Raw genomic sequence first — 16,695 nt, forward strand, 5'->3', positions numbered from 1 at the left:
GTATCCAGAACACACCTTACACTTGCCTTTAAAAATAAGAAAAAATTGGGGTGTAGGTTATCTTCTTAATATATTTTGAGGGGGTTCCTTATCTTTTGCACTAATGTACTGGACAACTCCCACATATTGAGAATGGGGATATTTGTGGAGCCTCCTCATCTAAATTGTCTACCATCATTCACAACTAGATGTGGCAGGACTGCTGAGCTGGGATCCGATCTGTTGGTTGTGGGATTGCTTAGCTCTGTTTATTACTTGCTGCTTATGCTACATAGCAAGCAAGTAGCTCTGCATTGTAACTTGATCAAGTAGCAACAATTTTTTTTATTAAGCTCTTGGCATACCATCCTGCATCTTTCATTGAAGCAGTGTTGATCCTGTGGCTTGATGATAATGGTAGAGTGGAGCCATGAGGTTACAGATTGTGGTTGAGTACATTTCTGCTACTGCTGATGGATCATGGCAGCTCATGGATGCAGAGTCTTGAATTCCTAGATCTTTTTGAAATTTACCCCATTTAGCACAATGGTAGTACCACACAACATAATGGAGATCGTTGTCAGTGTGAAGATGACACAGCCTTCAGAAGGACTGCACGGTGGCTAATCATATTGATACTTTCAGGGACCGATGCACCTGTGACAGACAGATTGGTAAGGATAAAGTCAAGAATGTTTCTTCCTCTTATTGGTTCATTCAGCAAACCCAGTCACAAACCCAGTCTCACAACTATGACCTTTAGGAGTCAACCTGTAGCAGTGATGCCAAGCCACTCTTGGTGATGGATATTGATTCTCCACCAAGACTATATTTTACAATCAATAAGAATGGAAATAAAATACAATATATATTAATGATTTGGATGTGAACATAGGAAGTATAGTTAATAAGTTTGTAGATGACACCAAAACTGGAGGTGTTGTGGACAGCGAAGAAAGTTACCTCATGGTGCAACAGGATCTTGATCAGATGGGCCAATGGGCTAAGGAGTGGCAGATGAGGTTTAATTTAGACAAAAGTGAGATGCTGCATTTTGGAAAGGCAAATCAGAGCAGGACTTATACCCTTAAAGGTAAGGTCCTGGGGAGTGTTGTTGAACAACAAAACCTTGGAATGCAAGTTCATAGTTCCTTGAAAGTGGAGCCGCAGGTAGATAGGAAAGTGAAGGAGGCATTTGGTATGCTTTCCTTTATTGGTGGGAGCATTGAGTATAAGAGTTAGGAGGTCATGTTGTGGCCATACAGGGCATTGGTTAGGCCACTTTTGGAATATTGCATGCAATTCTGGTCTCCCTCCTATAGGAAGAATATTGTGAAACTTGAAAGGGTTTAGAAAAGATTTATAAGGATGTTGCCAGGGTTGGAGGGTTTCAGCTATAGGGAGAGGCTGAATAGGCTGGGGCAGCTTTGCCTGGAGTGTCAGAGGCAGAGGGATGACCTTATAGAGGTTTATAAAATCATGAGGAACATGGATAGGGTAAATAGACAAGGTCTTTTCCCTGGTGTGGCGGAGTCCAGAACTAGAGGGCATAGGTATAGAGTGTGAGGGGAAGGATTCAAAAGGGACCTAAAGGGCAACATTTTCATTCAAAGGGTGGTGCATGTATGGAATGAGCTGCCAAAGGAAGTGGCAGAGGCTGGTAGAATTACAACATTTAAAAGGCATCTGGTAAATGAATAGGAAAGGTTTAGATGGAAATGGACCAAGTGCTGGCTAAATGAGACTAGATTAATTTAGGATATCTGGTCAGCACGGACGAGTGGGACCAAACAGTCTGTTTCCGTGTTACACATCTCTATGACTCTACACAATGATTTAGTTGAAGAACATTTATGGAAGGGGAACACACTGCTGCTCCTGTTGATAACCACAATAAATTAGTCACTAGCCCAAAAGCAAAATATTGTGGATGCTAGAGATTCTGACATGAAAAAAGAAAGTGCTGGAAAAGCTCAGCAGACCTGGCAGTATCTGTGTTAATGGCAACAAGACTCTCCATCAGAACTCCAGGGAGGTAGAAAAGTGACAGGTTTTCTGTGGTAGAACAAGGGGGAGGAGCAAGTGGAACAGAAGTGATTGACAGGAAAATTTTAGAAGTGAAGGAGAATAGAGATTAACGGTTTCAAAGAACAAAAGGCAAAGGAGGTGGTAATAGTTGCAGATGTTATTAATTATAATTATAAATTAAAATAATAAATTAATCACCAGCCTAATGTCTATTTAGTTTATTATATATTTATAAAACTAATAACAACAGCAACAGATTACATTCTGGAGACATACAAAGCATGATCACAGCTGGCACATTAAAAGAATAATTGGCTAGTTTCCGATTATTTCAGCTTCTCGAACTTACTTCAAATTTTATTTGTTATTTCTCAGCTGTTTGCTCTTGTTAGTCCAGAGAAAATTATTGGCTTTCTATGGTCTGGAATAGAACTTTTATTTCTCTGCTCAGAAATCTATAAAAAACTATTGAAAATGGCTCATTGCTTGCTTCCCCACCTCTTGGGCAGAAGATTAGGCTGAATATTTGAGGTCCAAATGGAGGCAGTAGACAGGAACAAATGATTTTTCCACAAGGCTGGAGTGAGTCAAAGCCTGCAAACCCTTCTCTACTTCTCAAAGCCTGTCTCTTTGAAGCTTGCTAAATTTGGTGATGAGGCCACTGTTTAGGAGATGCCTGGTTTAGACCAGTGGAGATAGGTATGAATCACATCGAGGAGGATAACAACATTTCTGACCACAAGTCCAATGTTGACCATGGATGAAACAGCTTCCTCCTGCTGTCGTGCAATGTGACAAACAACAGTACACTCAGGTACAGGTTACAATCATTTATCCAAGCAAACACAGGTAAAATCAGCCTTAGACAGTCTGCACTCTGTTCATTCCTTATATACACCTTTGGTCACTTTCATGTACCATCCTTCAATTCTCTAATTTACAATCACATGCTAGACAAATACCTCGATCTTCAATTCTTTCTTCCTCTGTGCACATTCACCAGGCATTGTTCTTATCCATCCAAGCCTTCTCATATTTCACTGATTGTGTAGTCTAAGCTGATTTCTTGTTTCTATCACCAACTCCCTTCACTTGCTGGCCTTGAACTTTGCCTTAGTAGCTTGATTGTTTAATTCCTTTCCCTGTCCAGAAGACATCTGATAATCTATTCTGTTCTTTACTGCTTTCATCTTATTTCATTATAAGCTATTTTGAACTGAAACCATTTAACCCATTCACCTCTTTTGAGATAAAATTGACAGCAGCCCATCATAGGTCAGGAAAGGAATAAGTATTTACCTATTCTGGGATTATAATGACATCCAAGTTGTCGACAAGATTTTTTGGGCCACCTGAGCAACCAGAAAGGCTGCAGAAACGAATATTGCAACCTTAAAAATTGAGGTCTTTGGAGATGAAGAATATCAGCCTGCACAGGACAGAGGCATCACCCCAAGTATATGAAAGTCACAGGAGAGGTGCTGGAGACAATACAGAAACAGCCTCCACCCTCAGCAAGGATCTATCATCAGTGGTCACAATACCTGAACCTGGAGGTGACCCTGAGTCTTCATGCAGATGATCATGCACATCTATGCTATTGTCAATGTGCACCTCCTACTCCATGTCACTGTTCACCACGTGTTACAACAATACTGCGCAGAACAGACCCTTTGGCCCACGATGTTGCGCCGACCTGTGAACTAATCTAAGCCAATTCCCCTATACTATCCTATCATCATCCATGTGTTTATCCAAGGATTGTTTAAATCTCCCTAATGTGGCTGAGTTAACTACATTGGCAGGCAGGGCATTCCACACCCTTACCACTCTGAGTAAAGAATTGCCTGCAGTGATTTTACAAACTGTGGCCTGGAATTGTTTTACTACAAGATTCTTTCATCGGTCAGCTGCAGACCTCTATAGGATCTCCACAGACAGCTGCACACCAGTGTATCGCCCAGGTGACACATACTGCCTTCACCAAAGCTGGGCACAGGTCAGATTTACAGCTGATGGAGTTTCACAGGCTCAGAAAGCAATGGGTCCAGTGCACGGACTGGTCAGATGTTGCCCTCCAATGCCCTCCTGAAAATGACTTGATAGTTGTGATGATCTGCTTTGACTCAAGAACAAGATCTCCCTTAAGATGGTAACAATTCATTTGATGATGAACAGGATGATCAGAGGAGAAATTTGAGCACAGGAAGATTACACTGAACAAGGAAATGCCCCTGCTGGATGATAATGCAGCCTCCTCCAGCCACCATCCAGGAGGAAGACCTTCCTCCTTTTCATTCCTAGGTGGCAGGCTTCCAACTCCTCTCTGATCACCTCACTTCCCAGTGGTTTAGTGGAAGGTTTATGCACAAATCACAGACCTCCCCCTCAGGATAACCAGAAGTCTCACTGATGGTTACTCTCAACAAATAAGTCACCCATTTCATATGATCCACTTCCATTCCTGCCCCCAGTCTCTTGAAGAGGAACATTTTCATCATCAATTAATGACTCACTCCCAGAAAATCTGAACATCATGTTTTCCATTAATGGCAGATTTTTGACACAAAAAGAAGGCACAGGGAAAACAAAGGCCAGCTAAAACTCCACCTTCTCAGCCGACTGTCTTCCTCTGCAGCAAGCGTGGGAGTGACTAGCGTGCCAGAGCAAGGCTCCTGAGCCATACCAAACTTTGCTTAACAGTGAGCTGACCAATATGGTGGAAACCTTAATCTTAGAAGACAGAAGACTTCCATCAGCCAAACTAACTGATTATGTCAAATAGATGAAGGTTTTTTTCATCATAAGATAGTTTGAGCTAATTACTGTTTAAGAGAATTGGCACTTCTGGTCTATAGAATAGCTTTCATCACACTTGTGGGGGTTTAGTAGTTGCATTTCGTCGTACAACTAGGGTTTCAGTTTAAAGGTTGTTGTATTTCGCAGTCCTTCTAAACTTAATCAATAGGTTGTCTTAATGATATTACAAATGATTTTTCTATAAATATCCCACAAAGTATTGCTGATAGTCATGGGAGAGAAAGGCAATTCCTATATGGTACATCCTTAAAAATATTTGCAATATTGTGATTACTGGTGGCTTGGAAACTTCAAACCCGTGCAAGATTAATTTCTCAGAAATTCAGAAAATAACTTAACTGCCAATTTTGCAAGACATCAGAAATATCAGAATACATAACAGAACAAATATCAAGAGGACACCATGAGTTTTGCTTTGCTACAGTATGAATTCTGATATCAAACGTCACTTAGTTAGGTCTATTTATAGACCAGTCTTTCATATCAAGAGGCTTAGCTTCATATAGTGACACTTCAGAGATATAGGAAGCAATTATGTAAAATCCCTACAGTGCAGATAGAGGCCATTCAACTGTAAAGTCTGTGCTGACCCTCTGAAGAGCAACCCAGCCTAACCCCATAACACTGCATTAATCATGACTAATCCATCTGGACTACATATCCGTGAACACAACAGGGCAATTTACCATGGCCAATCCATCCATCCTGCACATCTTTGGACTGTGGGAGGAAAGTGGAGTACCTGGAGGAAACCCACAAAGACATGGGAGAACATTCAAACTCCACACAGTCAGTCACCAGAGGCTAGAATTGAACCCAGGTGTCAGGGAATGTGAGGCAGCAGTGCTAACCTCTGTGCCACCATGCCATCTGATGTATTATCTTGAAAGTGATAAAACACTCAAATATGTTTCACAGAAGTTTCTCAAACAATACACAATATCAGGCCACATAAAGAAATGCTAAAATAGATGACTAGAACCTAGAATAAAGATCTAGGTCTTAAGAAGCATCAGAAAGGACAGCAGGGAGGGAGGCAGAGGAGTATAGTGAGTGAATTCCAGATCTTAGAGGCTGAAGGACAGAAGTTATAGACAACAATATGCCATGATTAAAATTAGGTACATATAGGAGGCTAGGAATACACTAGTGTGAATATTGTGAAGGATTATTGGGTTTTTATTCTTTATCTTTTCATGGAATATGGGCATCATGCTAATACCAACATTTATTGCCCATCTCACTTGCTTTTGAACTATGTGCCTCTTTCAGTCATTTCAGAGGGTATTAATAGTTATTCACATGACTGTGGTCTGGATCCAAATATAGACCAGGCCAGGTAAGGATTGCAGATTCCCTTCCCTATGAACATTGGTGAGCCTGCTGGGTTGTTACACCAACTGATGACAGTTTAAAGATCGTCATTATTATTGACCATCATATTCCACACTGTAAGTAATCTAATCTAATCTAATCTAATCTAATATAAACTGAGCTATTCGGTTTTTCAATTGATACCATGGAAATGGCTGTTTCAGGCTGTCAGTGCCATGTAAAATCCCGAGTTGCGGTTATGGGAAATGGCAAAGGCAGTGATCCAATTATAAAAAGGGGCAGCACGGTGGCACAGTGGTTAGCACTGCTGCCTCACAGTGCCAGAGACCCGGGTTCAATTGCCGCCTCAGGCGACTGACTGTGTGGAGTTTGCACATTCTCCCTGTGTTTCCTCCGGGTGCTCCGGTTTCCTCCCACAGTCCAAAAATATGCAGGTTAGGTGAACTGGCCATGCTAAATTGCCCATAGTGTTAGGTGAAGGGATAAATGTAGGGGAATGGGTCTGGGTGGGTAGCTCTTCGGAGGGACGGTGTGGACTTGTTGGGCCGAAGGGCATGTTTCCACACTGTAAGTAATCTAATCTAATCTAATATTCCAGATATATTGACTGAAGTTAAATTATACCAGCTGCCTTTGTAGGATTTGAACTCAGAGCATTAGCCTAGACCTTTAGTGGGCGGCACGGTGGCACAGTGGTTAGCACTGCTGCCTCACAGCGCCAGAGACCCGGGTTCAATTCCCGCTTCAGCGAACTGACTGTGTGGAGTTTGCACATTCTCCCCGTGTCTGCGTGGGTTTCCTCCGGGTGCTCCGGTTTCCTCCCACAGTCCAAAGATGTGCAGGTCAGGTGAATTGGCCATGCTAAATTGCCCATAGTGTTAGGTGCAGGGGTAAACGGGTCTGGGTGGGTTGTGCTTCAGCGGGTCGGTGTGGACTTGTTGGACCGAAGGGCCTGTTTCCACACTAAGTAATCTAATCTAATCTAATCTAAGTAATCTAATCTAATCCAGTGACATTGTTACCATCTCCTTTGAGAGCTAAAGCTGCTTGCAAGGAAAAAGGGAAGTTTAAAAACAATGATGAGAAGTTTAAAGTTGGAATTTTACTAGAACAGGAGCCAGTATAGGTCAGCAAGTTCAGAATGATGAGTAAAGTTTGCACAATTTAGGATATGGGCAGTGGAGATTAACCAGAGTGAAAGATGGAGGGCCAGCCAAAGGAGCACTTACATGACTAAGTCTAGATAAACAAAGACATGGATGAGGGTTTCAGCAGGATATAAATATCGCAAGGAAACATAATCGTTACAGAATAGATTAGTTCAGACTGAGAGTGCCCTTGAAACTCAAATGCTTTAGCATTTAATCACCACCCAGAAAGCCTTGAGTCTAAGCAACAGATTTACTCATTATGAAAAAATATCTTACTTGGATAGGTTAATTGATTTGCTTTTAGCCAGGCTATCACTTTTAATTTGTACTTTTTTCAATAAGATCTGAAGTTGATTTTTTAAATCATACTCAGCTTCACTGACTTTGGCAATTTTTAGAGCTTTTTGGTGATAACACTTATCCCTACTTGCAAAGAGACTATAAACAGTTCACAAAATAAAATAAAATTAGTTTCACTATTTCGAGTGGTACCTGCTCTGTAGACCACAAATGGTGCATAATTTGTCCAAATTTTGATAATCAATTCCCGCAAAAAATTGAAATCCTAGAAAGACAGAAAAGTAAAAATATTGCTTTTGTTTGAAAACTTCTTGCAGAATTAATGTGCTGGGGATATTTCTAGATGCATTTATATTAAATGAAAAACATTGTATTTGATCTATTAAATGTAATAATGAATTTTAAACAGGATTGCAACAGCTACTGGACACATTTACCAATAGGTATTAAAACTGAAATTTCAGTTTCCATGAATCCAACCTTGCTTTGGGAATCTACAAAGCAATCTTCCAGAGAATTAATTTATACTCACCTGACAATATGTACATAAGGTAGTTAAATGCTTGAAATTAGTGAACAATATATCAATGGAAAAACTGGTCAGAACACTTGCTAAACAGGTAAGCAATGTTGTGCACATACAGAAGGTGAATACCACAGACAGGAAAAGATCAATATTTGGCTTTGAGATTAATTGATCTTATATCTATTCCAAACAGTAATAGGTTGCTTGGCAACTGAGAATAATCTCTGAAAAATAAGGCACATGAGGTTTTATGACCATTTTTGAAAGCATGTGGAAATACCTAATTGGGAGAGAAACCACAGTAGGAAGAAACAAGTTAAATAAGCTTACCCAGCATGTAAGAATGTAGTGAAAGCTTTAAGAAGATAGGAGACAGTACAATTGGATATTGAGTCTGATAATTACAAAATTATAGTTCATAGAAATACATAAAAGTAAATTGTAAGTTTTACACAATATGAACAGAAAATGCTGGAAATATTCAGCAGGCTGGGCAGCATCTGTAGAGAGAGAGAGTTTAGTTTGATTTAGTTGGCAGTGTTAGAGCAAAAAAAAACTGAGGAATAAATTTAGATAAAGAGACTATTGTCATTTGGAATGCTTATAACAGCAACTTTACATTTGTCCTCAGATATAAACGTTTCCCTCAATATTGGCACTCATATTCTTCCCTTTTCTTTATAAGTATTAGGGCTGTCTATGGCTCTTACTTAACATAAAATGGCTGTTGTGGTTTATAGCTAACATAAAAATGGCCAAAGAAGATTCTTAGCTGAAGCAGTCATTTACAGAGTCAGAATCACGACCTTTGTACTCATAGCAACCAGACAAGATAATGAAGTGTCTAGATGGGCCAATGGGTTGTGAAGTGGCAGATGGAGTTTAATTTAGGTAAATGTGAAGTGCTGCATTTTGGAAAAGCAAATCTTAGCAAGACTTATACACTTAATGGTAAGGTCCTAGAGAGTGTTGCTCAATAAAGAGACCTGAACAAAGTCCAGAGCTCCTTGAAAGTGGAGGCTTGCAGGTAGATAGGATAGTGAAGAAGTTATTTGGTATGCTTTCCTTTATTGGTCAGAGTATTGAGTACAGGAGTTGGGAGGTCATGTTGCGGCTGTACAGGACATTGGTTAGGCCACTGTTGGAATATTGTGTGCAATTCTGGTCTCCTTTCTATTGGAAAGATGTTGTGAAACTTGAAAGGGTTCAGAAAAGATTTACAAGGGGATTTGAGCTATAGGGAGAAGTTGAATAGGCTAGGGCTATTTTCCCTAGACTGTTGGAGGCTGAGGGGTGACCTTATAGAGGTTTATAAAATCATGAGGGGCATGGATAAGATAAATAGACAAAGTCTTTTCCCTGGGATTGGGGAGTCCAGAACTAGAGGGCATAGGTTTAGGGTGAGAGGTGAAAGATACAAAAGAGACCTAAGGAGCAACTTTTTCACTCAGAGGGTGGTACATGTATGGAGTGAGCTGCCAGAGGAAGTGGTGGATACTGGTACAATTGCAACATTTAAAAGGCATCTGGATGGTAAATGAATAGAAAGGGTTTGGAGGGAAATGGGCCAGGTGCTGGCAGGTGGGACTAGATTGGGTTGGGATATCTGGTTGGCATGGACGAGTTGGACCGAAGGGTCTGTTTCCATGCTGCACATCTCTATGACTCTATAACTCAATGTAAATTACACAAATAGGGTCATATTACAATGCAGCAAATGAAGCCACTGTTTTCACTGAGTCAGTTTTGATACAGAGGCACTGATAGATAGCCAGCTAATTTAAAGTTTGTTATTTAATATGGGATAGAAGGGGAAAATCTTCACTCACATTAGTAAAGACCTTTAGGTGATTACGCATGTAAATGTGTCTACATAAAGTAGAAGTTTCAATGTGTCACATCAAAGTAAATGGATTACTGTAGACAGCTAGCTTTAGACAGCTAGAACGCTCTTGATAAATCTTGATAAAGGCCCCTTTTACCAGGCAGTTCAAAGTTTTGTTATTTAGTAAAGATTAGAAGGAAAGGTCAGATCCCACAGTAATTAAGACTTTTTAATGTAATTGTCACTCTATATTATATACATCTATATAGGTATCCTGAACTTCTAAATTCAACCTACGAGCTATCGTTAAGGGTATATCTTAATTCCTGCAACAGACAGTTGGGAGAAGTTGCCATCCTGCACTCAACGAGAATTGATTAACAGGTGCAGGCGTCAGTATTGGAATGTGGTTGAATAACATGCATCGTGAAAGCACAAAGATAGATGATAAAGATGCCTGGTAAACATCATGGGATTATGAGAAGACTTGGGGATGTCCACAAAGTTGTCCATCATTGACCATGCAATGACAATGATTAACCTGAGTAGATGTTTATGTAACCAATTAATAATAGAACGGTGGACTGCTGCCTCACAGCGACCCGGGTTCGTTTCCCCCCTCGGGCGATTGTCTGTGTGGAGTTTGCACATTCTCCCTGTGTCTGCATGGGTATCCTCCCGGTGCTCTGGTTTCCTCCCACGATCCAAAGATGTGCAGGTCAGGTGAATTGGCCATGCTAAATTGCCCATGGTGTTAGGTGTATTAATCAGGGCTATATATGGGGTAGGGGAATGGGTCTAGGTGGGTTACTCTTCAGAGGGTCGGTGTGGACTTGTTGGGCCGAAGGGTCTTTTTCCATACTGTAGGGAATCTAAGCTAACCTTAACAGAGACACATTTGTGAATAGTTAAGATGAAGATCATTGTAGTTTTTGAAAAAAATTTTTTAAATTAGATTGATGGACTCAGCAAGATGGCAACAATTCAGTAGAACTGCTGTGGATGGCTCTGCCTAACAGCGAAGACATATTGGTTTTTTTAACTATTTCTGGCCAACTTATATAGATGAATTGTTAATTTAAAAACTTGAAGAATACTTGTTCATTGACAATTTGGAGTGGGAAGGATACCAAAAGGAAAAGGAGCGAGTGAACAGCAACAAGGAGGACACTCCCCTGCAGTACCGGGCACACCAAGGCCTCTCCCAGCAGCAGCCTCTCCCAAACCGCCGAGGGACCTGACAGACTCACAGGAATTGGCAACGGTGATGGTGAGACTTACCACAAAGGTTGAGGCTGTGATTGAGGAATTCCATGCCCAGGTCCAACCCATCACATCCATGCTACAGAAGCGTGAACGGGAGCTCCAGATCCTCGGGGAATGGATGGAGGAGGCGGAGGGTCAAACCATGGCCTCAGAAGCAGCGATTAAGTCCTCGAGCGAACGGATCCAGATATTGGAGCAGGATGAGCGGTCTTTGCAAGATCAGGTCGACGACTTTGAAAATCAAGGTCCAAGGATGAATCTTTGGATTGTTGGGCTCCCAGAGGGCGAAGGTGGGCAGCCAGTCAGCTTCTTTGAAAACTGGCTGCCACAGTTCCTGGACCTTCAAATTGAATCCGGGCGGATGCATTTGAAAGGTCCTATTGGGTGGCGGTACGCAGATCTGGGCCGGTACAGTGCACCCACCCGGTCCTAGTGCACTTCCCACATACAAGGACAAGCAAAGAATGATAGAAGCCTCCAGATTACTGGGGAAAGATCCACAGGCAGTGCTGCACAAGGATTCAAAACTCAGGTTTTCCCAGGATTTCTCAGCAGCTGTAATTAAAAAGAGGAAGTCCTTTGATGAAGTTAAACAGAGGCTGAGGAACCTGAGCATCCAGTACTCCATGAGGTACCCCGTGGTGCTCCGACTCAGCCAGGGGACTCATTTCATATATTTGACTTGGCGGATAAAGCCAAGAACTTTGTAGACACTTTAAAAAAGACCAATTGGTCAGAAGCATACGGTTAATGTTCATCCTATTTTCCTTCTTTCCCTGTGTTTTCCCTTTTCCCTTTTTTTTCTCTTTCCCTAATAATTTAAGAAAAACAAAAATCTTGGAATATGTTGTTCCTATTATATTTTTATAACTGGATTTTATCATGGGAAAGTTTGTGGGTGTCCTCTGTTTTCCTTTTTTGTTGTTCTTTTTCTCTTTTAGTCATAAGTAGGGGTGACATGGAACCGGGGATGGTCGGAGTGCTTATCCTGACATTGGATCATCCCCTTGTTTATTTACTTTTTTTTGCCTAAGGCTGGGGCACAGTCCAGGCCCTAAGGAGCTGTGGAGGAGGGGTTGGGGAGGGTGAGTGCCCCCTATGGGCAGAGGGAAGAGTCTCCCATTCATAGGTTTTATAGTTGGTTTTCTTTGTAGATTTTTGGTAGTAATAGTTGTTTGTAGTTATGATAGAGTAGTTTGAGTATACACAACTCTGAGACTCTGAGTCGCCATTCACTTGTGCTTGGCACATTGCAAGCAGGATTCTCCCTCCCAGGGATTCTAGGGTCCCTGAAAGGGGATATGGCTAAGAGTTTTGTTAAATGGTGCATCTGGAACATCAAAAGGAAAAAATGTTTTCTCACCTTAAGAGTGAAAAGGTTGATATCACCCTGTTGCAGGAAACCCATCTTGATGATGGGGAATACCTGAAGTTACAACGGGGGGGGGGGGGGGGGGGGGGTTATGATCAGGTATTCTTTTTATCCTTACTACTAAAGTAGGGGAGTGCCTGAACTTATCCAGAAAAATCTTCTGTTCACATTATTAGAGCAGGTGAAAGGTGAGCAAGGCGGTTTGTGATACTTAAGGCCCTGATACATGGGGGGAAATATGGCATTTAAAATGTTTACTGTCTTCCGGCACATCCCTTCAAATTTTTGATTAGTGTCTCTTCTAAGTCGAGTGCCTTTGGAACACGGCACATTATTATAGGGGGATTTTCAATTGCCTTTTGGAGCCGACAGTGGATAGGATGCCTAGTGGGCCACCAACTATTTCTTGGCAGGCCAAGCAGGTGGCTGACTTATGTGAGGAGTTGGGGCTGGTGGACATTTGGAGGTGTCTTCACCCTACCAGCAAGGACAAATGTCACACAAGGATTGATTTTTTTTGGCTCCTTCAACCCTTATGGATTCGATTGTAGGTTGTAAAATTGGGAATATGGCTATCTCTGATCACGTGGTGGCGTATTTGGAGGTCAAAGCCAAGAGTGAGGGGCTAGGTTTGCAGCACTGGCATCTGGATCCTTTTCTCCTTAAGGATTCCAAATTGTGGAATACGTTTTGAGGGAGTTTTAGGAGTTCTTGACTATCAACTCAGGCATGAAAATGTGTTGCTGGAAAAGCGCAGCCGGTCAGGCAGCATCCAAGGAACAGGAGAATCGTCGTTTCGGGCATAAGCCCTTCTTCAGGAATCCTATCAACTCAGGCATGAATAGTAGTCCGTCTATGCTATGGGAGACCGCTAAGGCCTTTGCTAGGAATTAGCTATTTCCTATTTGGCCGCTGGAAGGGGGGACAGCAGTGTCTACTTGAGACATGGCTGGAAGCGCTGAGGCAACATATTTTGCAAGGCCTTCAGTAATCAAGCTACAGCAGATAACGGCCCTTCGGACAGCCTTGAATTCAATACTTACACATATTGCAAAGGAAGAACTTGCTTTTGCTAGACAAAGGCTGTTCGAGTACGGGTATAGGCCAGAGAAGTATTTAGCGTATGTGACTAGGAAAAAGCATGCTCCCCAATCCATTACTGCCATTGGACACAGCACCAGAGTCCTTACATATGATGCCAAAAGAATTAATGAGGCTTTTCGGCATTTTTACTGTGAATTGTATCGGTCTAAAGGCTGTGAGGATAGGACAGCCAAGATGGAAACCTTTTTTAAGAACCTGGACATCCTGGGATTAACCCTGGAACAGGCCTCTCCCCTTGACGGTTCAGAAAATAGAGGAGGCAGCTAGGCAACTTCAGAGTGGGAAAGCTCCTGGCCCTGATGGTATCCCGGGTGAGTTTACAAGGAGTTTATAGGGATTCTGTCAGGGTCGATGTTGGAGATGTACAATTACTCCTTTATGCATTAATGCCTACCATCATCTTTGAGAGAAGCCAATATTGCCCTAATTGTTAAGAAGGGGAAGGTTCCTGAGGATTGTGCCTCATACAAGCGCATCACTCTATTAAATTCAGATTTTAAGATTCTGTCTAAGATTTTGCCACTGAAATTGGAGAAGGAGTTGTCCTATATTGTCAAAGAGGATCAGACAGGTTTTATAAGGGGCCGTAGATCTTCTAATAATATTAGAAGGTTGCTGAATATGATCCAAGCATGTCAGCAAAAATTGATCCAGGGGTTGGTGATTTCCTTAGAATGCAGAGAAAGCATTTGAGTGGGTGGAATGGCCATATCTTTTTTATGTCTTAGAGCAGTTTGGGTTGGGTGGGGTCTTTGCTATATCGGAGGTGGAGGTTCTATATCGCCACCCTCTGGCTGCAGTCATCACCAATGGAGTGAAGTCTGGGAACTTTAGGATTGGCAGGGGCAGTCATCATGGCTGCCACCTCTCACCATTGTTGCTTACGTTGGTGATAGAGCCATTTGTCAGAACATCCACATAATCGCTCCTGAAGTGGGATCGAGGGTACACAAGATTACACTGTATGTGGATGATGTCCTTCTGTTTTTGTCAGACCCAATGACCTCCATACCCCATCTGACACAAAGTATTAATTCATATCTGGCCATTTCAGGATATAATATCAACTTTGCAAAGTTGCAAGCTATGCCTTTGGGTGACAAGGAAGTGCCAGAGGTTGAAGGTGGCCCTAGGTTTCCCTTTAAGTGGTCACAGACGGGTTTCCAATACCTAGGTATCTTTATTACCCCCCCATGTTTGATCGGCTATTTTTGCTCACCTGCTCGACTGTGTTAGGCGGGATCTTTAGAGATGGGAGGCTCTTCCAATTTTGTGGTTGGGCCAAATAGCCCTTGTTAAGATGAATGATCTCCCTCGTTTGCTTTATCCCATGCGTATGCTCCCTATAATGTTTCCCAGATCAACGTTGCAGAAACGCATGGGTTGGTTTAGTTCCTTCATCTAGCGTCGTGGGTGGCCCTTCAACTTACTAAAATACAGTTGCCTCAAGGTTGGGGAGGAGTTGATTTCCCAGACATCAGGAGGTATCAATTGAGTCCCCTGCTGTTCTTTGTGCGTGACTGGGCAGGAAACGATCCAGGCTCAATATGGCTGGATATCGAGGCCTCCCAGGCAAAGTGCCTTCTTATTAACCTGTTTTTCATGGATAAGACGAGGACAGTTATGGACCACTGACGGAACCCGATTGTACAGTCAAGGCATGGAGGGCAATGCATCAGAGTGAGGGTTGCTTATCCAAGACTTTGCCACACACTCCCATAGTTGGTATGCTGGGATTCCGACCAGGGATGATGGATGCAGGGTTCAAACTTTGGGCAGGAGAGGAGTTTCCAGTTTGGGAGACTTGTTTGAGGAGGAGGTTATGATGTATTTCGAACAACTGAGCCGCAAATACGGGCTGTCCAGCAGAGGTCTTTTCTGTTTTTTCCAGGTTCTAGAAATCGTGGATGCATTGGTGATTATTTTCCAGAGTTCGATAGATTTAGAATCAGTTCCTGCGGATTGGAGGGTGGATAATGTTGTACCACCTTTTAAGAAAGGAGCAAGAGAGAAAGCAGGAAATTATAGACCAGTTAGTCTGGCCTCAGTGGTGGAGAAGATGCTGGAGTCAATTATAAAGGATGAAACTACGGCACATCTGGATAGTAGTAACAGGATAGGACAGAGTCAGCATGGATTTATGAAGGGGAAATCATGCTTGTCTAATCTTCTGAAATATTTTGCGGGTGTAACTCTGAAGATGGACAAGGGAGATCCAGTAGATGTAGTGTACCTGGACTTTCATCAAGCCTTTGATAAAGTCCCACATAGGAGGTTAGTGAGCAAAATTAAGGCGTATGGTATTGGGGGCAAAGTACTGACTTGGATTGAAAATTGGTTGGCTGACAGAAAACAAAGAGTAATGATAAACAGCTCCCTTTTGGAATGGCAGGCAGTGACCAGTGGGGCACTGCATTGATCAGTGCTGGGACCGCAGCTTTTTACAATATATATTAATGATATAGAAGATGGTATTAATAGTAGCATTAGCAAATTTGCTGATGATACAAAGCTGGGTGGCAGAGTGAAATGTGAGGAGGATGTTAGGAGATTACAGGGTGACCTGGACAGGTTAGGTGTGTGGACAGATGCATGGCAGATGCAATTTAATGTGGATAAATGTATGGTTATCCACTTGGTGGCAAGAACAGGAAGGCAGATTACTACCTAAATGGAGTCAAGTTCGGTAAAGGGGCAGTACAAAGAGACCTGGGTGTTCTTGTACACCAGTCAATGAAGGTAAGCATGCAGGTACAGCAGATAGTGAAGAAACCTAATAGCATGCTCGCCTTCATAACAAGAGGGATTGAGTATAGAAGCAAAGAGGGTCTTCTGCAGCAGTACAGGGCCCTGGTGAGACCGCACCTGGAATATTGTGCGCAGTTCTGGTCTCCAAATTTGAGGAAAGACATTCTGGCTATTGAGGGAGTGCAGCGTAGGTTCACGAGGTCAATTCCTGGAATGGCGGGACTATCTTATGTTGAAAGAT

General features: G+C 42.2%; 1 protein-coding gene across 1 annotated transcript in view; it reads right to left on the reverse strand.

Moving 5' to 3' along the window:
• cnbd1 (cyclic nucleotide binding domain containing 1) overlaps positions 1-16,695 on the reverse strand; it is a 95,452-nt gene that overhangs the window by 68,922 nt on the left and 9,835 nt on the right. The window contains exon 2 of the mRNA XM_043688133.1: positions 7,806-7,878. Within this exon, the coding sequence (XP_043544068.1) occupies positions 7,806-7,878 (73 nt within the window). The remainder of the gene's footprint in view (positions 1-7,805; positions 7,879-16,695) is intronic.

The sequence above is a fragment of the Chiloscyllium plagiosum genome, chromosome 4 (genome assembly GCF_004010195.1).
Source record: "Chiloscyllium plagiosum isolate BGI_BamShark_2017 chromosome 4, ASM401019v2, whole genome shotgun sequence".
In the NCBI taxonomy this organism is placed as follows: domain Eukaryota; kingdom Metazoa; phylum Chordata; class Chondrichthyes; order Orectolobiformes; family Hemiscylliidae; genus Chiloscyllium; species Chiloscyllium plagiosum.